At 38.7% G+C, this 24,227-nt stretch overlaps 1 protein-coding gene across 4 annotated transcripts in view; it reads right to left on the bottom strand.

Annotated features, from left to right (window-relative positions):
* Nucleotides 1-325: 325 nt before the first annotated feature.
* The window catches only part of TFEB (transcription factor EB), a 96,686-nt gene continuing 72,784 nt past the window's right edge, over nt 326-24,227 (bottom strand). For 2 of the 4 annotated variants that reach the window (XM_083359863.1, XM_083359864.1), the window contains exons 5-12: nt 22,447-22,695; nt 21,849-21,929; nt 20,995-21,115; nt 20,748-20,804; nt 17,661-17,736; nt 12,050-12,197; nt 9,492-10,338; nt 2,274-4,285 (exon numbers count right to left, since the gene is read on the bottom strand). In XM_083359863.1, the coding sequence (XP_083215989.1) occupies nt 9,883-10,338; nt 12,050-12,197; nt 17,661-17,736; nt 20,748-20,804; nt 20,995-21,115; nt 21,849-21,929; nt 22,447-22,695 (1,188 nt within the window). In that variant the 3' untranslated portion in view covers nt 2,274-4,285; nt 9,492-9,882. Of the gene's footprint in view, nt 1,160-2,273; nt 4,286-9,491; nt 10,339-12,049; nt 12,198-17,660; nt 17,737-20,747; nt 20,805-20,994; nt 21,116-21,848; nt 21,930-22,446; nt 22,696-22,862; nt 22,978-24,227 lie in introns of those variants that run through there. The other 2 variants (XM_083359865.1, XM_083359866.1) reach the window with 2 other exon arrangements.

Below are 24,227 nucleotides of genomic sequence, written 5' to 3'. Positions count from 1 at the left end.
TCCCTGTGCCTCCTCCCGAGGAGTCCCACAGCCTTTCTTTGTTTGTTCCTGCTCGACTGCCTCCTGCGTCGGGCGTCCTTGAACAGGGCCAGCTGTGGGTCATCTTCCTCCGCACTCTCGGGCTCACGCAGCTGAGAAGAGGTCCCCGGCTGAGGGCTCTGCAAAGCCTCCAAACCATCATCAGCCGGTTCGTTTCCCTCCCCCTCATCTGAGTCATCCAATACTGTCGGACCCACAGGCTGGCCCTGAGTCACAACAACTTCTTTCATGGTTAACTATTTTAATTTTGAATGACTTTATTAGTTTGTTTTATAGTTTTACAGCTTTATCTTTCACAAAACCAAACTAAAATGTTATAAATCAATAAAGTGATAAAAAGTGGTGATAAAGATCTTGAAATTGGAAGAGCACTTAACAAAAGTTGTATCCTGCCAAGATAGTCCCATCCCCTATGAATTTCTACAGTTGTTTTAAACCCGTCTAAATTGGGCTTCACTATATCTGATGACGGTAAAGTCCAGTTTAATTATTAGTTGTGCGAAGAAACATTTTTTTATGAGTTCCGAATTCTCCATTTCTCCACATTTAGTTTCAATAAGTATTAACATCTTAATCAAGAAAAATTTAAAAATTGACTTGTTTAAACAGAAGCTGCAAACTGTGATGATATTTTCATTAAGCTATTTACAATGATTATAAGCTCCCTTTTCTGATGGCCACTCCCAGTTCCAATTCCATTTAGGTACACGTGATGCTTAGAATTGTGTGCATGCATGTACAAAGAAGTATTCATTTGTATTTGCTTGCATTGAACTTCATTTGTCATTTTAAGGCACATTCACTCAGTTTAAAAAATTTTTTGGAGCTTTTAATCAGTGTTAACCAAGATTTGTGGTTCAGAAATACAGGTATGACCGAGGGAAGCTGGACACACCTGTCCCTATTCACATACTTCACAGTCAAATACCCCTCCCTCCTCTTTCCCCTCCTCTACTGTGAGGAGGATCTTTGTCCATTGCTGGCTTCCTGCTATTCCGTCAATCATAAGCCAAACTCCAGGGAGAGGAACAGCTCTTCTTCTCCCTGAATGTTCATTGCAGGTCACTGGTTTCCAGCTGCTATTAACAGTGAGCCGAGTCAGTCTGATCAGTTGGTGGTCCTGGAAAATGGAGAGAAGGGAACTCACAGGATAGGTACCATTGTGAAGGTGGCTCAAGGTAGATTTATCATGTTTTTTTATTTTGTTAGATTTGAAGTGAGGATTTTTATTTATCTCTACAGCACCTACTCTATGAGATTGGGCTAAGAGAGTCATTAGTTCAGTCATCAAGTTTCCATGATTATGGCTGCATTGAATCAAGGTTCCCCTAGACTAGGCCCAATTTTTTAACCACTATAAGAGTTACAGGTATAAAGGACTTTTTTTTCTTCCTGGCTTTAGTTTTTAAAATGATTTTCACTTTGCCACTTAGTATAAGAAGACCATCTTAATGATTGCCTCCTTGACTAAAAGAACAGCCTCTCAGACAAAGAGATGCACAGCAATAGGATGCGGTTAAGTCTAAAATTGAAAATGACACATTTATCCTCAGTCTTTGAACCACAATGTAATCTCCCCTTCCCCTTAGGGTTGATGGAATGTTGAAATATTTTCCAGCTGAAAAATACTGAAAGTAGACTGGAATATTTGTTTGGTCTTTTTCATTAGACAAACTATATAGTTTGATAAAGGGACGCGGTGGCTCAGTGGGTCAGGATGCTGAGCTTGTCGATCAGAAGGTCGGCAGTTTGGCACGTCAAATCCTGAGTGCTGCGTAGCAGAGTGAGCGCGTTACTCATCCCAGCTTCTTACAACCTAGCAGTTCGAAAGCACGTAAAAATGCAAGTAGAAAAATAGGGACCACTACGGTGGGAAGGTAACAGCGTTCCATGCGCCTTTGGCGTCTAGTCATGCCGGCCACATGACCACGGAGACGTCCTCGGACAAATGCTGGCTCTTCGGCTTTGAAACAGAGATGAGCACCGGCCCCTAGAGTCGGAAACGACTAGCATGCGTGTACGGGGGAACCTTTACCTTTTTATAGTTTGATAAGTGTCAAAAAAACAGGAAAAGTACAGTATTTTAAAGCAAAAGATGCTTGCTGTAATTGGAACATTCTTTACTCAGTTTTTCAACAATAGAGTGGTTCTCATACCTTTTCTCAGACCAAAATAAGTTCATTGTTCAAGTATTGCTTTTTCCTAAGACAGCAGCATTTAGGGATAACAATATAGTTCTTTTCAGGATTTATTACAAATAATACCATTTTTCTCTTCCACATTATTTTTGTGACAAGCAAAGAAAACTGAAATCATTGGAAAGATATGTTTACAAAAGAAGCCATTTTCCACGCACCACATGGGATATTATCTTTCAGTGGTAAGAAGCAAATTTATAATAGAAGTGGTATTAATGCATTAATGAGCTCCTCCAATTCCAAAGCAGGCAAATAATATATCAACTGATATTAAATAAATAAATTTAATGATTGTTTCCCCTCTGTTCCAGTCCATTACTTTAAACATTTATTTATAAAACAGTAGTAACATTTCAGAATCAGAGCACAGTGCATTTTTCTTTTCCTTTTTCTTAAAGTAACTTTTTTTAACAACAACAAAAAGTATGATTAATTCTCATATAAGGATTCCCCCCCCCCTCAATTCTCAAAGTGAAAAATATTCTCTCCACTCCAGTTAGGATATACACACAATATGCATGTCATCTGTTTATATTAAGTCCTTGTGATTTTTTACACAACAGTATATACTCAAAGTATATACTCAAAGTATATACTGTACTTCCTGATGTTGCATATTAGCTTAGCAGTATGGGAAGAGAACATATACAAATCTTTCACCTAGGTTTTAATGTTTTATTTCACAAATTATGTCAATTATGACATAATTATGAATTGTACAAGGAGGAGTTACAGTTTTTAATCCTGAGGAAAATAAGTGTTTTAAGGCCTTCTGAGCAACAAATCTTGGGAATCAATGATACACACCGCACAATATATGTTTACATAATTACACAATGTATCTGCAGAAGCACCTCATAACATCTATATACTACTAAAATTCTTGTGTCTGTTTGTATGTAAGTTCCAATTGGGCAAAATTGGAAGATATAGGGCAACAATTATTGAACCAAGATAACTCAAATTATTGAACCAAGGTTATTCAAATTACAGAATGCCAGGACTCATGAGTACTGTTGGAATGAAATTTGGGGAAGTTGTGGCTGCTTCAGCAACACTATGCCTTCCAACCCCACTTAGCAGAAATTTGTAGGTTGTATGGCACAAGGGAAGATGAGAGGGCTGGCATCCGTGGCAAGGGCTGGCAAGGGCCAACAGGCAAGTGGCAATTGGCTGCTTTGGAACCCAGGCTAAAATTTGAAATTTCTTAATAGAAGCTGGCAAGGGAGGGAGGAGGGGGTGATTTGGTTGCTGCTAGCAAGGTAGGGCTGACTGAAAGGCACTGGCAATCAACGGGGGTGGCCCTCTTCTTCCCTGGAGAGAGGGGACCCTTTGGAATGGGGAGCAGAGGTACAGGTTTCCTCGTGGTCTGCAACTCCTTTTGTTATCCCTCTCCCCTAGCAGAGTGGCAGACAACTCTGAGGGTCAGCCAAGGAGAAGAAGGAGTGATTTCCAGCTTTCCATTAACATCAGTGGGGAAACAGGCAGAAAGGTGGAAATCTCTTCTGTTCCCTCTGCTTTTCTACCCACCTATGGTCACGCTGTTTCTCTGTTTAGGTTAAGCAAGTATCTCTGAAAGGATGAACCAATGCATCATGAAATACTAAAATGGGGTACTTGCAGTCAGTTGCAAAAATCCCAAACCACTTTCAATAACTTATTCATTTTTCTTATTCACTTTAAAAAAAATACTTCTGATATGAATTAAAAGTACAACAATATATCTTTTAGTACATTCCTTGTATGAAAAAAATATTCCAGTACAAATTCACACAGTGTTGCTTACGATGATTTAGCTGACTGAAATATGCATTAGATTATTGAAGAACACTAATTCTAAACTTCTGTTATCCTGCATAAATTAACTTACTTTCATAGGCAGTGGGCACAAGGCTCCAAAGATGTACTACACTGTACATAAGCACTAAACAGATCCATCCAATTTGCCATACATCTTGTTATAAAAATGGTGCTCTTTGTCTATTTGTTAGATCTTCACAGTATTCCGCTCTAGTTCAAAATTATACGAACACAGCCTCTCAGAGGATCTGCAGTGGAATTATAGAATGAAAATAATTCTTCTATGAGCATTTCATATAAACTTATAGCAGAATTTCTATAGATATACTCAGTGCTTTTTTTGTAAAAAAATAAAATTAAATTAAAAAAGGTGCCGGAATTCACACATGACATACAACCTGCCTTGCCTATCCTGCAAGGTTTCATCCAAAAAAGGTGCCGGAACTCTGTTCTGGGTGTTCTATGACAAAAAAAAGCCCTGGATATACTTTTAAATACCTGAATCTGTTAGCACACAATGGAACACAGAGATCCTGGCATTGAAAGCCTAGAATGCGATTTAGTTATCCTTTTTTTTAATGCTTCCAACACATTCCTTGTCAATAAACTGTGTGTGTTTATATATGTAATATGTTTATATATATGCAGGGGGTTGGACTAGAAGACCTCCAAGGTCCCTTCCAACTCTGCTCTTCTGATTCTGATATTCCCTTATACAGTAATGAACTTCCAATTGTGCCACCACCGCTATCAAGGTGCAAACAAAATCTAAAATTAAATTAAATTTGGTGCCATATGACTGAATACATATCTTCCTATATAACTAAAACCATGCTAAAACATTACCAGTCCAACCCCTAAACTCCTTCCTAAAGTCTTCCTTAATGAAAAGAGAAGTAGCAAGTCTTGTGGAATCATTGGTGCTATACAATAAGAAACAGTCTTATTGTGTAGAGCAGGGGTCTGCAACCTTGACAACTTTTAAGACTTGTGGTCTTCAGCTCCCAGAATTCCTCTGCCACCTACATAGCTGGCTGAGGAATTCTGGGAGCTGAAGTCCACAAGTCTTAAAGTTGTCAAGGTTGCAAACCCCTGGTGTAGAGTAACTGAAATGTATTTTAGAAGATGGATTGGTTGCAAATTGAGGTGCAGACCTTAAGTAAGAAAACTATACTAAAATGAGAAATAACACTGAGGTATAGAGAGGAAGAAGATTTGATATGCTCCCAAGAGATGCCTATACTATGTAAGCAGGCTTCCCCAAACTGCTTGCTATAGTCATAATGGATGAGAATTAAAGGATTTGTTAATTTAGCATAGCCTGAAGACATCACATTGAGGAAGGTTGCATGACTGCCACAATATACCATAGGAAAATTCTTCCACAGAGTAAAGTTGCACCTTATCTCAAATCTGTGGATCAAAGTCTCTGAAGTTCTAAGTGTACCCCATTCACTGCTTTCTCAAAACGTCACATGAAGGCCTAGTTCACATATGGCCACACAGAGGCATGGGCTTCCTAGCCTTAGGTATTCTGGGTTAAGGCTTCCTAGCCTTAGGTCTTCTGGATTAAAACTAAAGTACATTAGAAAAGAAATAACAGAACAAATGGCAATCTTGCATAGCTTTATAGAAAATGCTTTGACATAAAAGGCTTAAATATTTGCACAACATGGAATATTTTAATGCAAAATTATCACTGGTACTATCCAAACCCACAGAACTGAAAATGCTCCAGTCACACGGGTCATCAAGTCCTCTCTTAAATTATGTTATTGGTAAAAAAGGTATTCCTCAGTTAAAATGGTAGGCTCTCCTTTCTAATCTCCTTTCCACTGCGTGTAATGTGTTAAAAATATAGAAAACTGATGGCAGAGAAAGGCCTAGTGGTCAATTGAGTCTGCCCTTTCAGTTTTTTTAAAAAAAATTGTCAGATGATGGACATGTATTTATCCCAAGCATGTTTAAACTCAGTTACTGATAACTGACCCACTACCTCCACTGGAAGTTGGTTCCAAGCTTCCACTATTCTTTCTGTGAATACTTTCTCACCTTACATTTGAACTTCCCTCCCGTCAGATTGTGACTGCTACAAGAAACCTGCTTGCAACCATCACACAAGCATATGTTAGATTTTGTTTACAATGGAATTAGTGACAATTGATTCTGCAGTGTTTTTTCCTAGCTGATAGCATTTGGTTAATTTCCAAGATGATGTTTTCATTTTTTGGAGGCTATATAATTTTTCTGCTGCACTTACGTACTCATTTAAATATCTAGCTCTCCATCCATCCATCCCTAAAAGGCTAGATACATATATATTTAGATGAGATTGCACATGTTGGAGGTACATAGCAGGGGAGTGTATAAACTCCAAAGATTAAAATAATAATAAACTTAACAAATGGATAAGAATGCCAAACTGAGTGTAAATATCTGGCAGTGTGACTAAGCATAATAACAATATAATAAGTCTTCCCCCCGCCCCCAAAACTTGATTTTCCTATCATACTGTTCCTTCTTGAATCAAAGTATCCACTCTCTTTATTTCTATTAAATGCAGTCCAAGAAACAAAAGAATTGCAACAGTTGGTATGATGACTAAACCTTCAGTGAAAAACTTTTGACTGTGCAAAAGGTATACTAAAAGGCTACAAACACCACATTCTAGGAGACAGGACACACTGAGATTGTCAGACTAGCAGGTCTTCTATGAACAAATCCACATAGTATCCTTGTTTTGATGCAAGCATAGCATCAGCCCACTAAGGGAGACCAGACTAAGAAACCAAAGCAATATAGGTCAGGACTATTTTTACTGCGAGATCTTTTATAAGGAACTCTTGCAAGTCTGAATGTGTTTCCTCTCCCTCATTTTATCTTCATGTGAACTAAGTAAGGGCTTGTCTGAGATACTTTCTCGAGTTATTTTCTTGGCCCAGGCTCAAGCCCCTCTTACATTTCTAGCAGTTCTTCTTTCCTCCTTTCCTTCAATGCCATTCCCTAGGGCAGGGGTGTCAAACTCGCAACGTCACATGACATGTCGTGATGTATCGCAACTTTTTTTCCATTGCCGGCAATGGGGTGGGCGCAGTTTTGGCATGACGCATCCAGCCCGTGGGCCGGCAGTTTGACACCCCTGCCCTAGAGCCTCTAGAGATAGCTCACTAATCATTTTAACAGGAGTAGCTCAAGGGTATATACTCCAAGACGCACTGATGGATGGTATCTTCTGCTATTAACACAAAGGTTTGCATTTTCAGGGTAACTGGGAAGGACGGATAACATAGATGTGTTTTGGCATCCTTGGCCAGTGCTTACTTGGCCTTAACTTAAAGCCATTCCTGTTCCCATAGGACATGTCCATATGTCATTATCTGGGTCTCAGTGTCCACCTGAGGGTGAGGCAACCTGAAGATGACTTTAGCTACTCCATTGTGAAAATGTTTTCCCTTCTATTCCGCTTCTGGATACCATGTGCAAGTTATATAAGATACATGATGCACATGATATCTTAGAAGTGCAACTGAAAAGATCCTCCACTTGTGTCTCTGTAACCCAGACATATCAAACACAAGGCCCGGGGGCCAGATCCGGCCCGCAAAGTGGTTTTATGCAGCCCGCGAAGCCATCCTGGAAACAGTGAGGGAACGGCCCCCACTGCCTTGGCCCTGGCCCAGAGACCCTCCTCCTGCCAGAGACCCTCAGATCTGTCCCACTCCTGCCCAGGCCCCCATAGGCACCCTTGATGCAAACAATGTACAGCTGGCCATGCCCACTCAGTAGGCCATACACACTTTAGCCATGCCCACCCAGTAGGCCATGCCCACCCAGGCCATAACCACCCAGCCCCGAGGACAACCGCAATGCTGATGCGGCCCTCAATGAAATTTAGTTTGACACCCCTGCTGTAACCTGTCTAGGATGGAATTCTGTTTCAGTGTCTTTTGGTCTTAGGAGACCTGGCTTCTAACATACTGTGAGTTGGATAGTATGCAGCTCCTATGCCAATCCCTATAACAAAATATCTTTCTTAAACTTTAATGTTTCAACAGCATTGGCCCAGTAGTTGCACAATCTGGGCAATCGGTGGCAGCCAAGCAATACAAAAATTATTTACCAATGTCATCTAGTGGCTGATAGTTGAACCACCCATCCATAATTTCAAGAAATACAGAAATGTTCATTCAGTCAAGAGTGTGATAAGAAAAAACAAAGGGGGGCGGAAATCAGCACCTGGAGTAATCAGAATATCGTGCATGCCAAGAGGAGGGCATTTCTCATTTGATGAAACTGGTCAGGGCTGGAATATCAGAACCATCAATGACAGACTTTAGAATAAACTGTTACATGTCAGCTGTGTAGCAGAAACTGTTCTGTGTGCAGTATAAGGGTATGCTGTGGAGACAGCAAGAATTAAGGCAGCAAGATTTACTGCTGGTTTTGGTGCAAATGAAAGGGCAAAGCAGCTGCGTGGATGTGGCCTAAGTCTCACCTGCTTTGATTTATGCTGGGTCTCCAATTCTACTATCTTTACAAGATAAATTTATTTGGAAATAGCGGTAATGAAACCTGGGACCTTATGCATGTATCCTTTGTGTTTTACTACTGAGCTATGACTGCTCTACTTTAAACCATTCAATAATCATTCTAAGTGGACTTTAGACTTAAAGTATACATTCATTTATGTTTCTCTACAGCCCTAAATTCAGAAACAAAGTAATAGGACCTTAAATCATACAAACTGGAAGTTCAAGAAGAACAGAATAGACTAACAAGCTTAATATAAATCAAATAATATCATTTGATACTTCTCAAACACAAAAACACTACCAACCTATCAGAGCACCCACTTCTTCCACTGAAAAGCAAAAACCAACAAAAAGAGAAGTAAAATCTACTTCAAATTAGCAAAACAATTTGCCCAGTCTCTTGGATGACTGGTGGCAGTAAAAGCTGTTCAAATGCCTCCAGATGCTCATACATTCCTATTCCTGTATGGCCATTAAGCTGTCAAGGATTGATAACCAAAAAAAAAGATTCAGAAAAGCAGTGGGAAAGCCCAAGCCAAAATTTAGGCTAAAAACCATCAAGGTTTAACAAAGTGCAACTCATTAATTAAGGCTGTTGTACCCCAGCCTTAATTGAAACTGAAAACGTTCTGTGAATGTTATTATACTTTCTTCCTTTCTCAAAGGATTAAAAATCACTATCCATCACTACTCAGAGTTAACTAGTGACATCCCCACCCCACTATAGAGCGTATTGAGTGTTCCTGTTCAGTACAAAAAAGAACTCCAATATTAAAGCACACCTGAAGAAGACATTCCCACTGGCCTGTTGATAATAGATCAAAAGGTGGGAAGAGAAAACAGTTGACCTCAAGCTATTTACTGGACATATGAATGCCAAATCTTGATTAAAGCTGCTTGTCAAAAAAAGGTACACAGCTACCTTGATGTCCAAGGTTGTTCACAATCATATTGTTGTGAAAATATTCCAACTGGCTTTGTGGGGCTGGAGTATGAAGAGCACAGGGCACAGGAGAGGTCTGCAGGAATCAGACTGACCGTATTAATTGTGCAATCATGGAAGATGAGGACAGATTGTTCACTTTTGGCAAATCAGGAGAAAGTCAAGGATTAAAATTTAAAGAACTATGGACAATCCTTTGTGCTAAAGATTCTCCCATTCCCACCAGAACACAAACCATCTCTGATTCAGGATCCATTTCTTATTAACCTCGTAAGTCTTTGAGGAAGTCTAAACAGATAAGTCAAATGAAGAAATTTTCACTTCACAAATAAACCATATTGAATTCCTAATCTGCTTGGAGGGCTCCTCTTCACAGCATATCAGTGTCTTCCATGCTGAAGCTGCTTCTCCGACTGCTAGCCTTTGAAGCTTCTGGGGACACAGTGGAAAACAGGGGGTCAGAAGCCACAGGAAGCATAGTATCCTCCATTAGCATCAAGTCTAACTCCTTCTTGGACAAGGAGGGAAAAGAGACATTTTGGCTAGGGTCCAGAGGGTCATGAAAACCTCTACAACTGTCATCAAAGCTCAGGCTATGGGTAAAGTTCAGCTGGTGGTAGGGAGACTGAGGAGGAGGAGGAGGAGCAAAGTGAGGCTGGTGCTGAGCTTCCGGTTCAGCTTGGAGTTGCGGTTGCTGTAAGAGCTCTGCTGTCCCCTCCTCTCCAGAAGTTTCTTGCTTCACCATATGCTGAGCTAGTTCAGCCATGTTCATGCCAGAGGGTGAAGTAGTTGGCAAGCCATGGACTCGAGCTTGCATCTCCAGTTCCTTGAGGAAAAGCACCAAAATAAAGGATTCTTACAAAAGAAAAGCATAGGACATATATTCACAGACATCACCATATCTGCTCTGTTCTACCATGAATACACAACAGTGTGCAATAAATAACAACTGTAGGTCCTTGCTTGGGGATCTTCTTCACTGGATAAGTATAGTATGATCAATAAACAACAGCCTTTAACTCCGTATGGCAAAGACAAATTTTACAATACATACTGTTATGCTGCTACATTATTTTTCATTTTTTTTAAATTTTTCCAATCTAACAAAAATTGAAAAGAATTTATGTAAAGGGCCCAAGACTCAGTTTGTCAGTGGGATAACTCTCCAAAACCAGAATGGTTCAGTACAGAGAGAGAAGCTGAAAAGAAAAAAGACTAAGTTCAAAACTTCCAGATCTAATTTATGGTTATGGAGGGGGGGAAATCCAGAAAAAAACCACGGTGCTTCCCTATGGAAGAAACAGTCAGATATGCTGACTCAAGAATTCTGGGAGTTGGAGTCCATGAGTCATAAAAGAGCTGAGGTTGCCTACCCCTGCTCTAAGTAATCGTCTTAAATGTTTTCCTGCACCAAGCAGAGTTAAGCATTGATAGGCAACTTGGTGGAGCAGTGGGCTAATGCCTCCTTAAGTAACACCAGCTGCCTGCAATTAGTGCAGGTTCGCATCCCACCAGGCTCAAGGTTGACTCAGCCTTCCATCCTTCCGAGGTAGGTAAAATGAGGACCCAGATTGTTGGGGGCAATAAGCTGATTTTGTAATAATGCCGCTTGGGGGGGGGGCTGAAAGCCCTAATAAGCAGGCATATACATAGAATGAAGGCTATTGCTAAGCACATTGATTTGTGCTTAGATTGTAAGCCGCCCTGAGTCTTCGGAGAAGGGCGGGATATAAATGGGATTAAAAAAAAACTTTCTAAGTTCAGAAGCCATAACTAACTTCCCAACGGATAAAAGCACCAAAAGGGGAGTAGCTGATATACTTATCAGCCATTTTGGGGTGTTTTCCTTAACTTTTAATATTAAGTCTGATTGCCAAATTGTCCCATTTCCAGTCTTCCATTCAGTTTTCCAGTCTTCCACCCAATCTCCATCCATTTGATGATCAAACGGGCACAGTTTAACAGTGCAATTTCAAACTATTTGGGGTGGGTATGCTCAAAGTAATTTTTCTTCCAGAGCATCTCACTATTTCCACTTTTATTTTTGAAAACAAAACAAAAGCGGTCATACTTTTTAGCAGCAAAATCAGATGCCAGGGAACTGAAAACAGGGCACTTAGAACCACGTGTAGCCCTGAGTCTGACCACCCCTGAAATTCAGGATGGAAAAATAAAGGGAAAACTAAGCATTTCCATAAACCATTTTTCAACAAAACTATGTCTTTTCAAAACTTCCTGGATGCCACAGCACCATGTGAAAGTAACGTTGAGTTGAAAAAGAACACAGGGTATGACTTTCAGGCAATCACTGAATTCCATCAATGAGCACACAGAAATGACTATCACTATAAGTACTGGCTTTGTAACCCATATTATAAATCTCTTCTATGCTTTTCCCTAGCATGACAACATGAAGCAAGACTTCCAAATAGAAGTAGAATTAAGCTAATTATTTTCAGTGAGATAATTAAAGAAAGCAATTTCTACAAGCACATAGAAATACTGTAGGCAGAATAAGCAAAGGACACGGGTTTCACCTGTATACGAAGCCAAAGCTGCTTGTTAGCCATTTCCAGACGCCGAGAATGATTCTCAAGATCTCGTGATCTCTGCAAATCTTTCTGCATCCTTCTGATATAATCAACAGAGGCTTTCAAGATTGTCCCTTTGTTCCAGCGCACATCTCTGGAATAAAGCATAAAGGGGGAAAAACTGTTGCCATTCCAAAAGATTACTTCCACAGTTAGAAAAACTCTTGCTCATAATCTGTTTAATTTTCTGTTTGAGACTTTCAAACAAATGGACAAATAATTCAAGACAATATATAGAATGATTACACATTCTAAGGCCAAATGACGTGACTTCTCTAGATCAGATGTGCCACCTCTCCAATTACTGGACTTTTAAGCTGCTTTATCAGCTTGTGTGGATGAAGCAATCTCTCAGAACACAAAACAAGATTGGTACCAAAAAAAATTGTATCCAATTATAATATAATTCATATGGTAGATGTCATATGGATCTCATAGGAACCAATAAAACAATGTCATAGCATTAACATCCCCAGAAGAAATCACGCTATGCCAACAATCAGCCATATTCCATGATTATATAAGTCACAGAACAATTTTTTTTCTCCATCAGAACACACTGAAGAGATGAAGCAATAATAATAATAATAATAATAATAATAATAATAATAATAATAATAAAGTTGCAAGGGACCTTGGAGGTCATCTAGTCCAACCCCCTGCTCAGGCAGGAAACCTTATACCATTTCAGGCAAATGGCTGTCCAGTCTCTTCTTAAAAACCTCCAGTGTTGGAGCATTCACCACCTCTGGAGGCAGGTTGTTCCACTGGTTAATTGTTCTGTCAGGAAGTTTCTCCTTAGTTCTAGGTTGCTTCTCTCCTTGACTAGTTTCCATCCGTTGCTTCTTGTCCTGCTTTCAGGTGCTTTGGAGAATAGCTTGACTCCCTCTTCTTTGTGGTAGCCCCTGAGATATTGGAACACTGCTATCATGTCACCCCTCACCCTTCTCTTCGTTAAACTACACATACCCAATTCCAGCAACCGTTCCCTATATGTTTTAGCCTCCAGCCCCCTAATCATCTTTGTTGCTCTTCTCTGTACCCTTTCTAGAGTCTCAACATCTTTTTTACATCGTGGTGACCAAAACTGGATGCAGTATTCCAGGTGTGGCCTTACCAAAGCATTGTAAAGTGGTATTAGTACTTCACTTGATCTTGATTCTATCCCTCTGTTAATGCAGCCTAGCACTGTGTTGGCTTTTTTGGCAGCTGCAGCACACTGCTGGCTCATATTGAAGTGATTGTCTACTAAGACTCCGAGATCCCTCTCACAGTTACTACTATTGAGCAAGGTACCACCTATAGTATACTTGTGCATTTGATTTTTCCTGCCTAAGTGTAGAACCTTACTTTTTTCACCATTGAATTTCATTTTGTTAGATAGTGCCCAGTGTTCGAGTCTGTCCAGATCCTTCTGTATCTTAAACCTATCTTCTGGAGTATTGGCTATTCCTGCCAGCTTTGTGTCGTCTGCAAATATGATGAGTTCCCCATCTATCCCCTCATCCAAATCGTTAATGAAGATATTGAAGAGCACTGGGCCCAGAACAGAGCCCTGGGGCACCCCACTACACACTTCCTTCCATGTAGATGTGGTTCCATTGAGGACCACACGCTGAGTACGGCCTGTCAGCCAGCTACGAATCCATCTGGTGGTGAGGCTTCCTAACCCACATTTTTCTATCTTATCAAGTAGCAGGTTGTGATCTACTTTATCGAATGCCTTACTGAAGTCCAAGTAAATTATATCTACAGCATTCCTCTGGTCCACTAGTTTTGTCACTTGGTCAAAGAATGTAATAAGATTTGTCTGGCATGATCTGTTTTTGACAAACCCATGTTGACTTTTAGTGATGACTTTGTTTGCATCAAGGTGTTCGCTGATTTGTTGTTTGATTATCTTTTCCAGAATCTTCCCAGGTATTGAGGTCAGGCTGATAGGTCTGTAGTTTCCTGGATCTATTTTTTCCCCTTTTTTGAAGATGGGAGCTACATCAGCTCTCTTCCAGTCCTCTGGTAGTTCCCCAGTGCTCCAGGATCTTTGAAAAATATAGTTCAGTGGTTCTGAGATCACATCTGCCAGTTCCTTGAGAACCCTGGGGTGTAATCCATCTGGTCCTGGTGATTTGAACTCGTCTAGGCTGGACAGGTGCTCACTTACCATTTTCTTGCCTATCTTAACTTGCGTTTCTATTCTGTTTTTTATGGCAATGGTTTGGGTAGGTTGGACTGTTTTTTCCCTTTGTGTAAAGACAGATGCAAAAAAACGAATTAAATAGTTCTGCTTTCTCCCTATTGCTTGTCACCTTCTTGCCACTTTCCCCCACTAATGGACCAATCATTTCCTTAACTTTTTTCTTGTTTTTTATATGTTGAAAGAAGCATTTTTTGTTATTTTTGACTTTGGTCGCAAGCCTTAGTTCATTTTGAGCCTTAGCTTTCCTCACTTCATCTTTGCAGGCACAGGCTATTTGCTGATATTCTGACTTAGTTATGTGCCCCTCTTTCCAATTCTTATACTTGTCCTTTTTATCTTTCAATTTATCAGAGAGTTCTTTATGCAGCCATGCTGGTTTATTTTGAGAGCTGTTATTTTTCTTCTTTGTTGGTATTGTACTAGACTGGGCCTTTATTATCTCACTTTTCAAAATTTCCCAAGCTTCTTGAGTTGTTTTCCCCTTTAGGATTCTCATCCATGGAATTCTTCCCATGGTCTCTCTAAGTTTATTGAAATTAGCTCTTTTAAAATCCAAGACTCTAGTTTGGCTGTGTTCTATTGCTTGTGCCTCCAGAATGTTGAATTCCAATATTGCATGATCACTTCCCCCCAAGGTTCCTGTGGCTTCGTCAACTTCTATCATTTCATCTCTGTTAGTGAGAATTAAATCCAATATGGCTAATCCCCTAGTTCCCTTCTCTACTTTTTGGGAGAGAAAGTTGTCTGCTAGGTTTGTCAGGAATCTGTTTGATCTTCCACTTGGTGCAGAGTTTGTTTCCCAGTTGATATCAGGGTAATTAAAGTCCCCCATTACTATTGTGATGTGTTTCTTACATACCTTAGTTAGCTGACTAGCAAAAAGTTCATCTATTTCCTCTGCTTGGTTGGGCGGCCTATAGTATACACCTATGGCAATGTCATTTTTCCCCCTTTTATATTGACCCAAATGCTTTCAAGTTTACAGTTTTCGTCATTGTTGTGCTCTATTTCTGTAGAGATAAAGTTATTTCTTATATATAGAACAACTACTACTCCTCTTTTGTTTAGTCTGTTTCTTTTAAATAGTTTAAATCCCTCTAGTTGTGTGTTCCATTTGTAGGTTTCGTCCCACCATGTTTCCGTAATGGCAACAATATCATATCTGCCCTCATTTACCTGAATTTCTAGTTCACCCTGCTTACTGTTCATACTCTGTGCATTGGTGTATAGACATTTGAGTCCTTTATGACTGACCCTGTGTTTACTTGCTGCATAACTTGTGTGGTGCCTGGCTTCCCCTGTTTTCTTAGATTGTCGGGGACAGTGATGTTCTGTATCAATTGACTCACTATCCCCATTATTTAGTTTAAATGTTCCTCCAAAAAAGCTGTGATTTTATTGCCAAGTAAGTCTTGTGTGATATTCACAAAGCAACTAGATAGCACTCGTGGAAGCTAAAATCAAAATATATATTTTAAAAATTGCCTGTTGCAGCTGGATATTTTGTAAAATATGACAGCCTTGCAAGATTTCACCATTTTTAAAATGCATTCATTCATTCATTCATTCATTCATTCATTCATTCATTTATAGACTACATTATTTTTCTACTACAACTCAGCTTTCTTTTTCTAAAGTACCAGATAATTTTTAAATGTCTTTTCCAACATTACCAATTAGTACTACTTCAACTCTTCTGTGGCTATCAGGTCCTTGCTCAGAAACGCTCTTTCTGAGCCAGCCTCTCCAGATGTGTTGAGATTACAACTCCAGGGTTCCCAACCGGTGTGCATTTTGTAATCAGAATTCCTCATTCTGGCTACAAACATAAGGGGTTGGCAGCTGGCAGCCACAATCCATCCAGATCAAAACAGGATCATGGATCACATAAATAATTCAAAGTTAGGTCATTGACTTCACTGCAGCAATCAGTCCTTTGCTTTATACTTATTTAAAAATCTAAAAATAGCCATTGCAACTGCCTACTAAAGCTTGATGGTCTATTTTCAAAAGTCAGTCCTGACAGATAAACAAATCCCATTCAGAGGAGCACATAAACTTCAAAAATTATAGTCTAAATTTTGAATATAATGTTATATTACATTGAAGAAATTAAACAGAAGTTGTTTCATAAAGCTAACACATGATAGGACTAATGTTCCTTTTATCTAAAACTCATACGAGGTGTCATCTTGATCACATGCTATCTTTAACCAAACCCACTTGTTGAAATCTGAATGTAGCCTGTTGTGTTAGTTTGTTTATAAGCTTTCCATAGCAAAGAGCTTTGGTGTGTGAAGTATGAAGGAACAGCTTCCACTCTTCGCTCAGCCAATGGCTATTTAAGGGAGCACAACATTGGAGCTCCTTTCTGGTGCTATTCTTATACGGTCTTGCTCCCTTGGTGCTATTTTGGCATTTTACAGCATTGTTACTCAGAACGCATTCTATCTACACTCAGTGCAAATGCAGGCTTATACCTGTGAAGCCTTTCTCACACTATAAAATGGAAAAAAATAAATCAAATCACAACGTGTGCAGGCATGAGGGCCATATCTGTGGTTTACTTCAAAATGGCTTTTCTTGTGCATTTTGTTTCTCTCCAACCACAACTATTCAGTACAGAGCCTACTGGAGTAAAACTGCTTTAGAAACAGGGTCCTGCAGTGATTTTTTTTTCCTGGAAGAAAGAGTAGATGCAGGGTAGAAGTTCAGCCTTCCCACTTATATTATCCCCCAGAGGTATTGATGGGGACAATAAAAAAAGTTAAGATGGTGGCCAACACAACACGATTAAAGTATGCAACACATACTTTACAACGCAGGGTTTGGGTTTTTGGTTGTTTTTTTTTTTGGCAAGCTCACAGTCCCCTCTTGACTTTTTGATCCCACTGTGGAACCCCTTGAACCAACCTGTTCCCGCCTCTCCTCTGCTTTCAGGGATTAATAAGATACTATATTTAATCTTCAGAAAAAGTAAATTTCCTATTGTTTATAATATATTTTACTTTTAAAACAATTAATAATTGAAGTCGTAAAATAGCTATATATCTTTTTCTAGACATTTTAAATAATCTTCTGCAGTTTGTCATATGGGACCAAAGCAAGCTACTGTGGTTATGTTACATTCATGTCATTATGCAGAGTTTCCCTTGATTTGGAGTATTTTTCATTTGAAATTTAAAGTTGTTTGGTGCGTTCATGGTTTTTAAAGGCAGAAATAAAATATAGTTTTCAACACAGCAGACATGGGAAAATAATTTCCCATCCAACTTTTGCTCTGGTTGCCTATTTCTCGATTTGGACTCTTGTCTCTCTTTAAGAGGTAGCAGAAAATATAAACCATTGACTAGAACTTACAGATCACTAGCTTTTGGAATCAGCATCCCTAGTTCCTTAATACGATCATTAATGTTGAATCTGCGTCTTCTTTCAACTTAGAACAGAAAGAGAGAGAAAAAAATCCTGCATAAGATATTAAACGTCATAAAAAATATCAACTTTGTCAATAAAAAACAAGTACAAAATGGTGAAATAAATAACCAGATATTGCTTATTTTAAGGAAGATATAAAATATCTCAGCAATGGACAACCAATGACAGAAAAACAGCTCTGGTTTGAAGAGACAGGCCTATACTGATGAACACCCTTAGAAAGTTCTAAGTTCTTCCTTTTGCATTACCCCAATTTCTCCCAATTTCCTCCTTTTGCATCAACCTAATACAGGAACAACAGTCAATCCATCTGGATGCTCACACATTTCTGTCCTTTGTTGGACAGATCTTATCTGGATATTATAATCAAATTCTTGTAGATTACTGCATTGAGCTTCCTATGAGGCTGCAAGGCAATACAGAAATTGCAATGGCTCCAAATCTTGGTGACTAGGCTTATATCAAATATCTCCTGATAAAACACTTATGCTGGATAAAGAGCACTAATTTCCATCAGACTTCCTAATAAAATCTTGTTGCTTATTAGTACATATTTTTCACACTTCTATAAAATAGTCTGTAATAATGTCTGTTTCTAATATGGATTGTGCGAATTTTGAGTTGTTTTAATTTTTTCAAATAATTAAACTTTAACTGGGGGGAGGGAGGAATTTGCCCCATTTACATTCCATGTTAAGCATCTATATTCCATGATTAATCAAATAACTTAGAAAAGTCTATGCCTGTAGCAGCCACTTTTTCAACATCTTTCACATATTTTTAATTATTTTTTTTAATCAGTTTTCTCCATCATTTCATTTTGAACCTCTTGCAAGTTTGCTTTAAATTTCTCTCAAAATTCTCTAGCCCTTTGAACAATATTTAATCAAAATTTGAAGATCCCATTCCAGTCCAACAGTCTAATCTGTCTCCTTTCTGTCTTGATTCAAAAAGTATTTGAAAATTAATATGCACGCTACACTCTGTTGTCCATCTCTATTTTTACTCTATTTAGTCTCTATTTTTGATAAGCCATTGTGTTTAATGGTTTATGCTGTTTCATGTATTTTCCTTTGTATTTCAGTTATCAGAGTTGATTGAACTTCTGGGTAGGTACCAGAATACATGTTTATATGATGTTTTTATGATAGATATCATTCCAAATGAGGCATTTTCTGTATATTCTAATACAGTACAGAATACTCTTTTAAAATGATTCATGTTTGTGGTTTTAAAAACTTAGCATTAAGAATTGAGATTAAAACATTAAGTCTATGCTTTTAACAATATGCAGAAATAACTGTATATTTTTATGATTAAATGGGCAAAGTTAAATTACCATTTACAAAGAATTTAGATTTTTTATACTATATTTAAATATAATGAAAGCTTTTGAATGATATCAGCATTGTGCCCCTGAAGACATGTTTAACATTAAGAATCAACTCAAATCTGTCTTTCAGTAGTTCTCTAATAAAAGTCATGCTTAAGTGAGGTCATTTCCACCATGTTGACCTTCCCACAACAGAGCATTAAGTCTCAATACTGTCAACCTCACGTTACTTTAGGGGGTTGGACTAGAAGACCTCCAAGGTCCCTTCCAATTATTATTATTATTATTATTGTTATTATTATTGTTATTATTATTATTATTATTATTATTATTATTATTATTAAACACCATGTGTCAACTGATTTCTAGCTATCTACCCTAAGTTCTCTGTTCAATTACAGTTTTAAAAACAAAATATTTGCTAACAACAGCCTTAACATCTTGTTTTAAATAATCAAAATGTTTCATGTGTTAATCCAGTTAAATAAAGAACAAACAAAACCTTAAAAAGAAGCAAGCAGCATACTAAGAATCATATGAGTAACAGAAATACGATGCTCCTTGGTTCTAATACTCATTAAGGGTGTCGAATCACACCTGGCCAATAAAGAGTTCTCTGTTTTGTGTGCTCATCTGAATGCACATCAACAGATGAGGTCTGCATGTCCATGTAGATAAGTGTAACGAGGATGTAGCCATGTACAGCTGCATGTATCTCTAACTATACGCACATAAACTCCAGTACAAAAAGAAAGTGTTTTGATACAATAGGGGAGAGAAAGCGAATGGGGTAAAGGAAGGCCAAGTGTTAACAAAAGGAATGGAAGTGCCTAGAGATAAATAATGTACCTTTCTGGATATCTGTGTAAAATAGTTTATCTGCATCCTGAGTAAAATGTCTTTGCTAACTGTGATCATTTCTGGTCTTCTGGTAACTTTGTAAATACCAAATATTATAAAAGTGTCATAATAAACAGCCGGAGATTTTTCTTCTAAAAAAAACCAAGTAGGATTTTTGCCGTAATCTTTTATTACCGGCTGGTAATATAATAAGGAATCATAGCAGAGGTAAGATCATTTTGCCACGCTTGCCCAGAAGAGAAAGGAAGGGTTCTTCATTTAATCCAAAGGCAGCAATATACTACAGGGTTTTTTTGTTTTTTTTTTACTATTTTCCACAATTTGTAATCATATTATCCGTAAAGAAGAGGATGGTTTTTAAAATTTAATTTAATAAAACTATAGGTAACTGTATTTTTTCCTGACCAAGGCAGTACTATTACATGAATTTGTATATTACATGGAAACAGCCCTCTGCTCTCCTCCCCTGAAGAAAAACAAAAGGAAAAAGGACGTTTTAAGGGGGGTTGGGGAAATCTATGAATCAATCAGCTAGTGAAGCAAATCAAATGATAAAAATAGTTATATGTATGAAAACATGGTTCTGCGGAGGGTAAAATCACAAGAGACCCAGAGGGTAGTAAATCATCTCCACGTGCATTCAATGACCATTGAGTGTAGCTACATTCTCTGCATCAGAATAATAAATGGAGAATACACATGCTTGTGCATAAAAATACTGTTTCTAAATCATTGCACACAAATTAGATCAACAAAAGGGCTAATGAAATATAGCAGAATGCATTTCAACCACATGGTTTTAACCAGCCTCCACTTACTGAGATTATGATTGTCCTTCTTCTGCCGTTCTTTAGCCAAGGCACGACTCTCGGCATCTAAAGATAACACAACAAGCTGTTATGAAAAGCAATGGGCCAACCAGAACAAGTTTCAGTTTATACACATATGCACGCATGTGTATAAATAGATGCACTGCTGACCTACAGTCTGAGGCAAAGCAAAATACTAAAAATTACCCTGACCATTTGGGCATATACACACTGGCCACACAACCTGCCATGTTACCTGTAAGCTCTCTCTTTTGAGTGAGATCAGCAGGACAGGAACTGCTGGTAATGCCCACCACAGAAGGTGTCATCTGGAGGTCACTGTTATAGACATTCATATGGCTGCTGGATAGAGGCAACTGGAAAATAAAAGGAGGAAGACAAATGCACATTTATTTATTTTTATTTTTATTCCATTTATATCCCGCCCTTCTCCGAAGACTCAGGGCGGCTTACAAGCTTAGCAGTAGCCTTCATTCTATGTATATGCCTGCTTATTAGGGCTTTCACACACACCCCCAAGCGGCATTATTACAAAGTCAGCTTAATTGCCCCCAACAATCTGGGTCCTCATTTTACCTAGCTCGGAAGGATGGAAGGCTGAGTCAACCTTGAGCTTGGTGGGATGCGAACCTGCACTAATTGCAGGCAGCTGGTGTTACTTAAGGAGGCATTAGCCCACTGCTCCACCAAGGCTCTTTTTTTAACACAGAAAGTAGAGGATAAGAAAGTATCAGCCAACAGAGGGCCTGATTCCCTACAGGAATATCCTGTGGCTTTTAGCACTTCACCAGTCTTCCCAGCCATGGACCTCCCATTCATTATATGCAGGTGGCTCAAATATTTATACTGTATATGAGTCATTTAACAATGTTAGATCTCACCATACAAAAATAAGTTTTACTATTTTAAAAAGTTTGCTAAATATTACTATTGGTCTCCTACAAAACAGTGATTCCAAATTAATTATTTGGAAAGAAAGGAAGGATAGATGCAACCACTTTATTTCAGTTGTTTTATTCCTTCTCCCATGACCACTTCCTTGCCTAGAAGCTAGAAGTTCTATTTTTTTTTAAAAAAAAGTATACTCACAGTATTGGGCATATGAATTTCTGGATTAAGACACCCCACAGTGGTTGTCAGCTGCATAATATCTTCAATGACATCATCTATCTAAAATAGGGACAAAAAGGCTATCAGATATAGATTTTTTTAATGCATTTTGGGGGGTTTTCAAAAATTTATATAAATTCACAGATACAGGAAATGTAAGTTTGACTTATTGATTGATTGAATGATTGATTTGAAGAGATGACACTTGATTCCAACTGACTCAGGGCTGCTCACCCCATAAGAACAGACCCCAGGCATCTCTGATGGACTTGCTAAGTCAGGGTCCAAATCAGAGTAGATTTGTTGTTGTTTGAGCAACTTTATCTGACTAAGCCTTCAGCTGAATCACCCAAACTCCAAGTTCTCTCTGATAGTTTCCTGCAACAGAAGTGTGATGCAAAACATTACCTTTCATTGTGTAGCACCCACCCCCATCCCTATGTTACATAATCAGAGAATCATGTGGTTCAATTACAGCTGGAATTTTCCACTTCAGATTACAGGAGTTGAGTACTTCCTAACCACAGTTTATCCCAGCCTCTCCAACAATTCCTGTGTTCCCAAGGAACTTACAAACCTCTCTCTCTGGATTGGAGCTGATATTAAGCATTGCCATTGGACTGTTCGGAGTGCTGTTGCCTGCAGAAGAGGACATGACATGACATGATCTCACGCCAGGGGAGGCTGAAGGAGGAGGCTTGGGAGAAGGAGCACCAAGTAGCGGTGCAAACTTGTTCCCATAAGTTTCAGACAGATATTCTTGGACCTTCTTGTCTCGTGACCTTTGCAGATGGTATGTGGTAGGATTTTCTAAGAAGGACTGAACCTAAAAATTATTGGAGAAATAGAAGAGCTATCGCGTAAAGTTAAACATAACTTTCAAATATATACGTCTTCAGAAAGAAATAGGCTGGGTTCACACACACACACACACACACACACACACACACACACTCCACAAAATGAGTTATCCATAATATCAGGGCCCCAGACCTGATGGAAGTGCCAGATTTTCACTGTCTTCAAAAGTTTGATTTCTGGAGTGGAGTGGAGTGGTTCCAGGGCAGGTGCTATGACACAAAAAGTCACTCTCTCACACATAGGCATCTTTGGGAAGACATGGCCCCATAAATAGTCTATTCCCAAATCATGAAGAGTTTTTAGGGTAACCATCAGCACCTTGAATTGCACCTGGAAGCATGCTGGTAGGCAATGAAGCACACAAAGCAGAGGTGTCACATGTGCTGAACAACCAGCATTCATAACTGCACACATTATCACATTTTATACCAACTGAAGCTTCCAAATGGTCTTCAAGGGCAGCCCCATGTAGAGTATATTGCAGTAATTCTATTGGGAGGTAATTGAGGCATGAATAATTGTGAGCTCAGCTATATAAATGAATGTCACAAATCTTTGTTATCATCCTCTAATAAGCCTCTAATTGGGTATGAGTCACTTTTAAAGCTGTTAAAATTGCACTCGGCCTCATTTCTCCTTACCTTGATTTTTCATATCATATATCATATATAGATTGCAGATTGCCAGAAGTCAGAGACCTTTATTGCTTATATATTGCTATAAGACCCCTGATATCCCACCCTAAACAACCAAATACATTCCAGGGTCAGAAAGAACAAAAATCCTGCCCACAGAAGTAAACCTTGCCATATTAAACAATGATTTGTCATTCTTTGCAATCTAATTGGATTCAAAATCCCCCTGGAAATACCATTCTATCATGAATTCATATTCAAAGATTGAAAAACCATTTGTCCAGGATGGACTAAGACTCCTGACATGGGCAGGGGTTGGACTAGAAGACCTCTGAAGCCCCTTCCAGCCCTATGATTCTATGAGAAGGAAAATGGATGGATTGTTATTTTTTTAAGGCACAGTAAAAAAAAAAGAAATTTAATACTTACAGGTAGTCTTTGACTTATGATCAGTCACTTAACAACCATTTGAAGTTACAATGGACCTCCCCAAAAGCTACTTACAACCCATTTTCGGAATGATGATGGCCGCATACCCCTGGTCACAAGATTGCATTTTGGGTGCTTGGCAACCAGCTTATTTTTATGGGCGTTTGCAACATCCTTCAATAATGTGACCACGATTAGCAACTCTTTGTGTCTAGTTTCCAATTAAAAAATACCCGTTAGGGAAAATGGATTCATTTAACAGCCACAGTGTTTGCTAAACAACTGTTGTAAAAAAATGATTATAACTCTAAATCAGTCACAATTTAGTCTGGACCGATAACTGCAATGACTTATGACTATAATTGGGCCTTGAATTATAGTCATAAGTCAAGTGCTACCTGTATAAGAAGCCAAACTAAACTAAAGGAATTCA

Source organism: Vipera ursinii (genome assembly GCF_947247035.1).
Source record: "Vipera ursinii genome assembly, chromosome: 3".
In the NCBI taxonomy this organism is placed as follows: domain Eukaryota; kingdom Metazoa; phylum Chordata; class Lepidosauria; order Squamata; family Viperidae; genus Vipera; species Vipera ursinii.
This window is presented reverse-complemented; position numbering and strand designations above follow the sequence as displayed.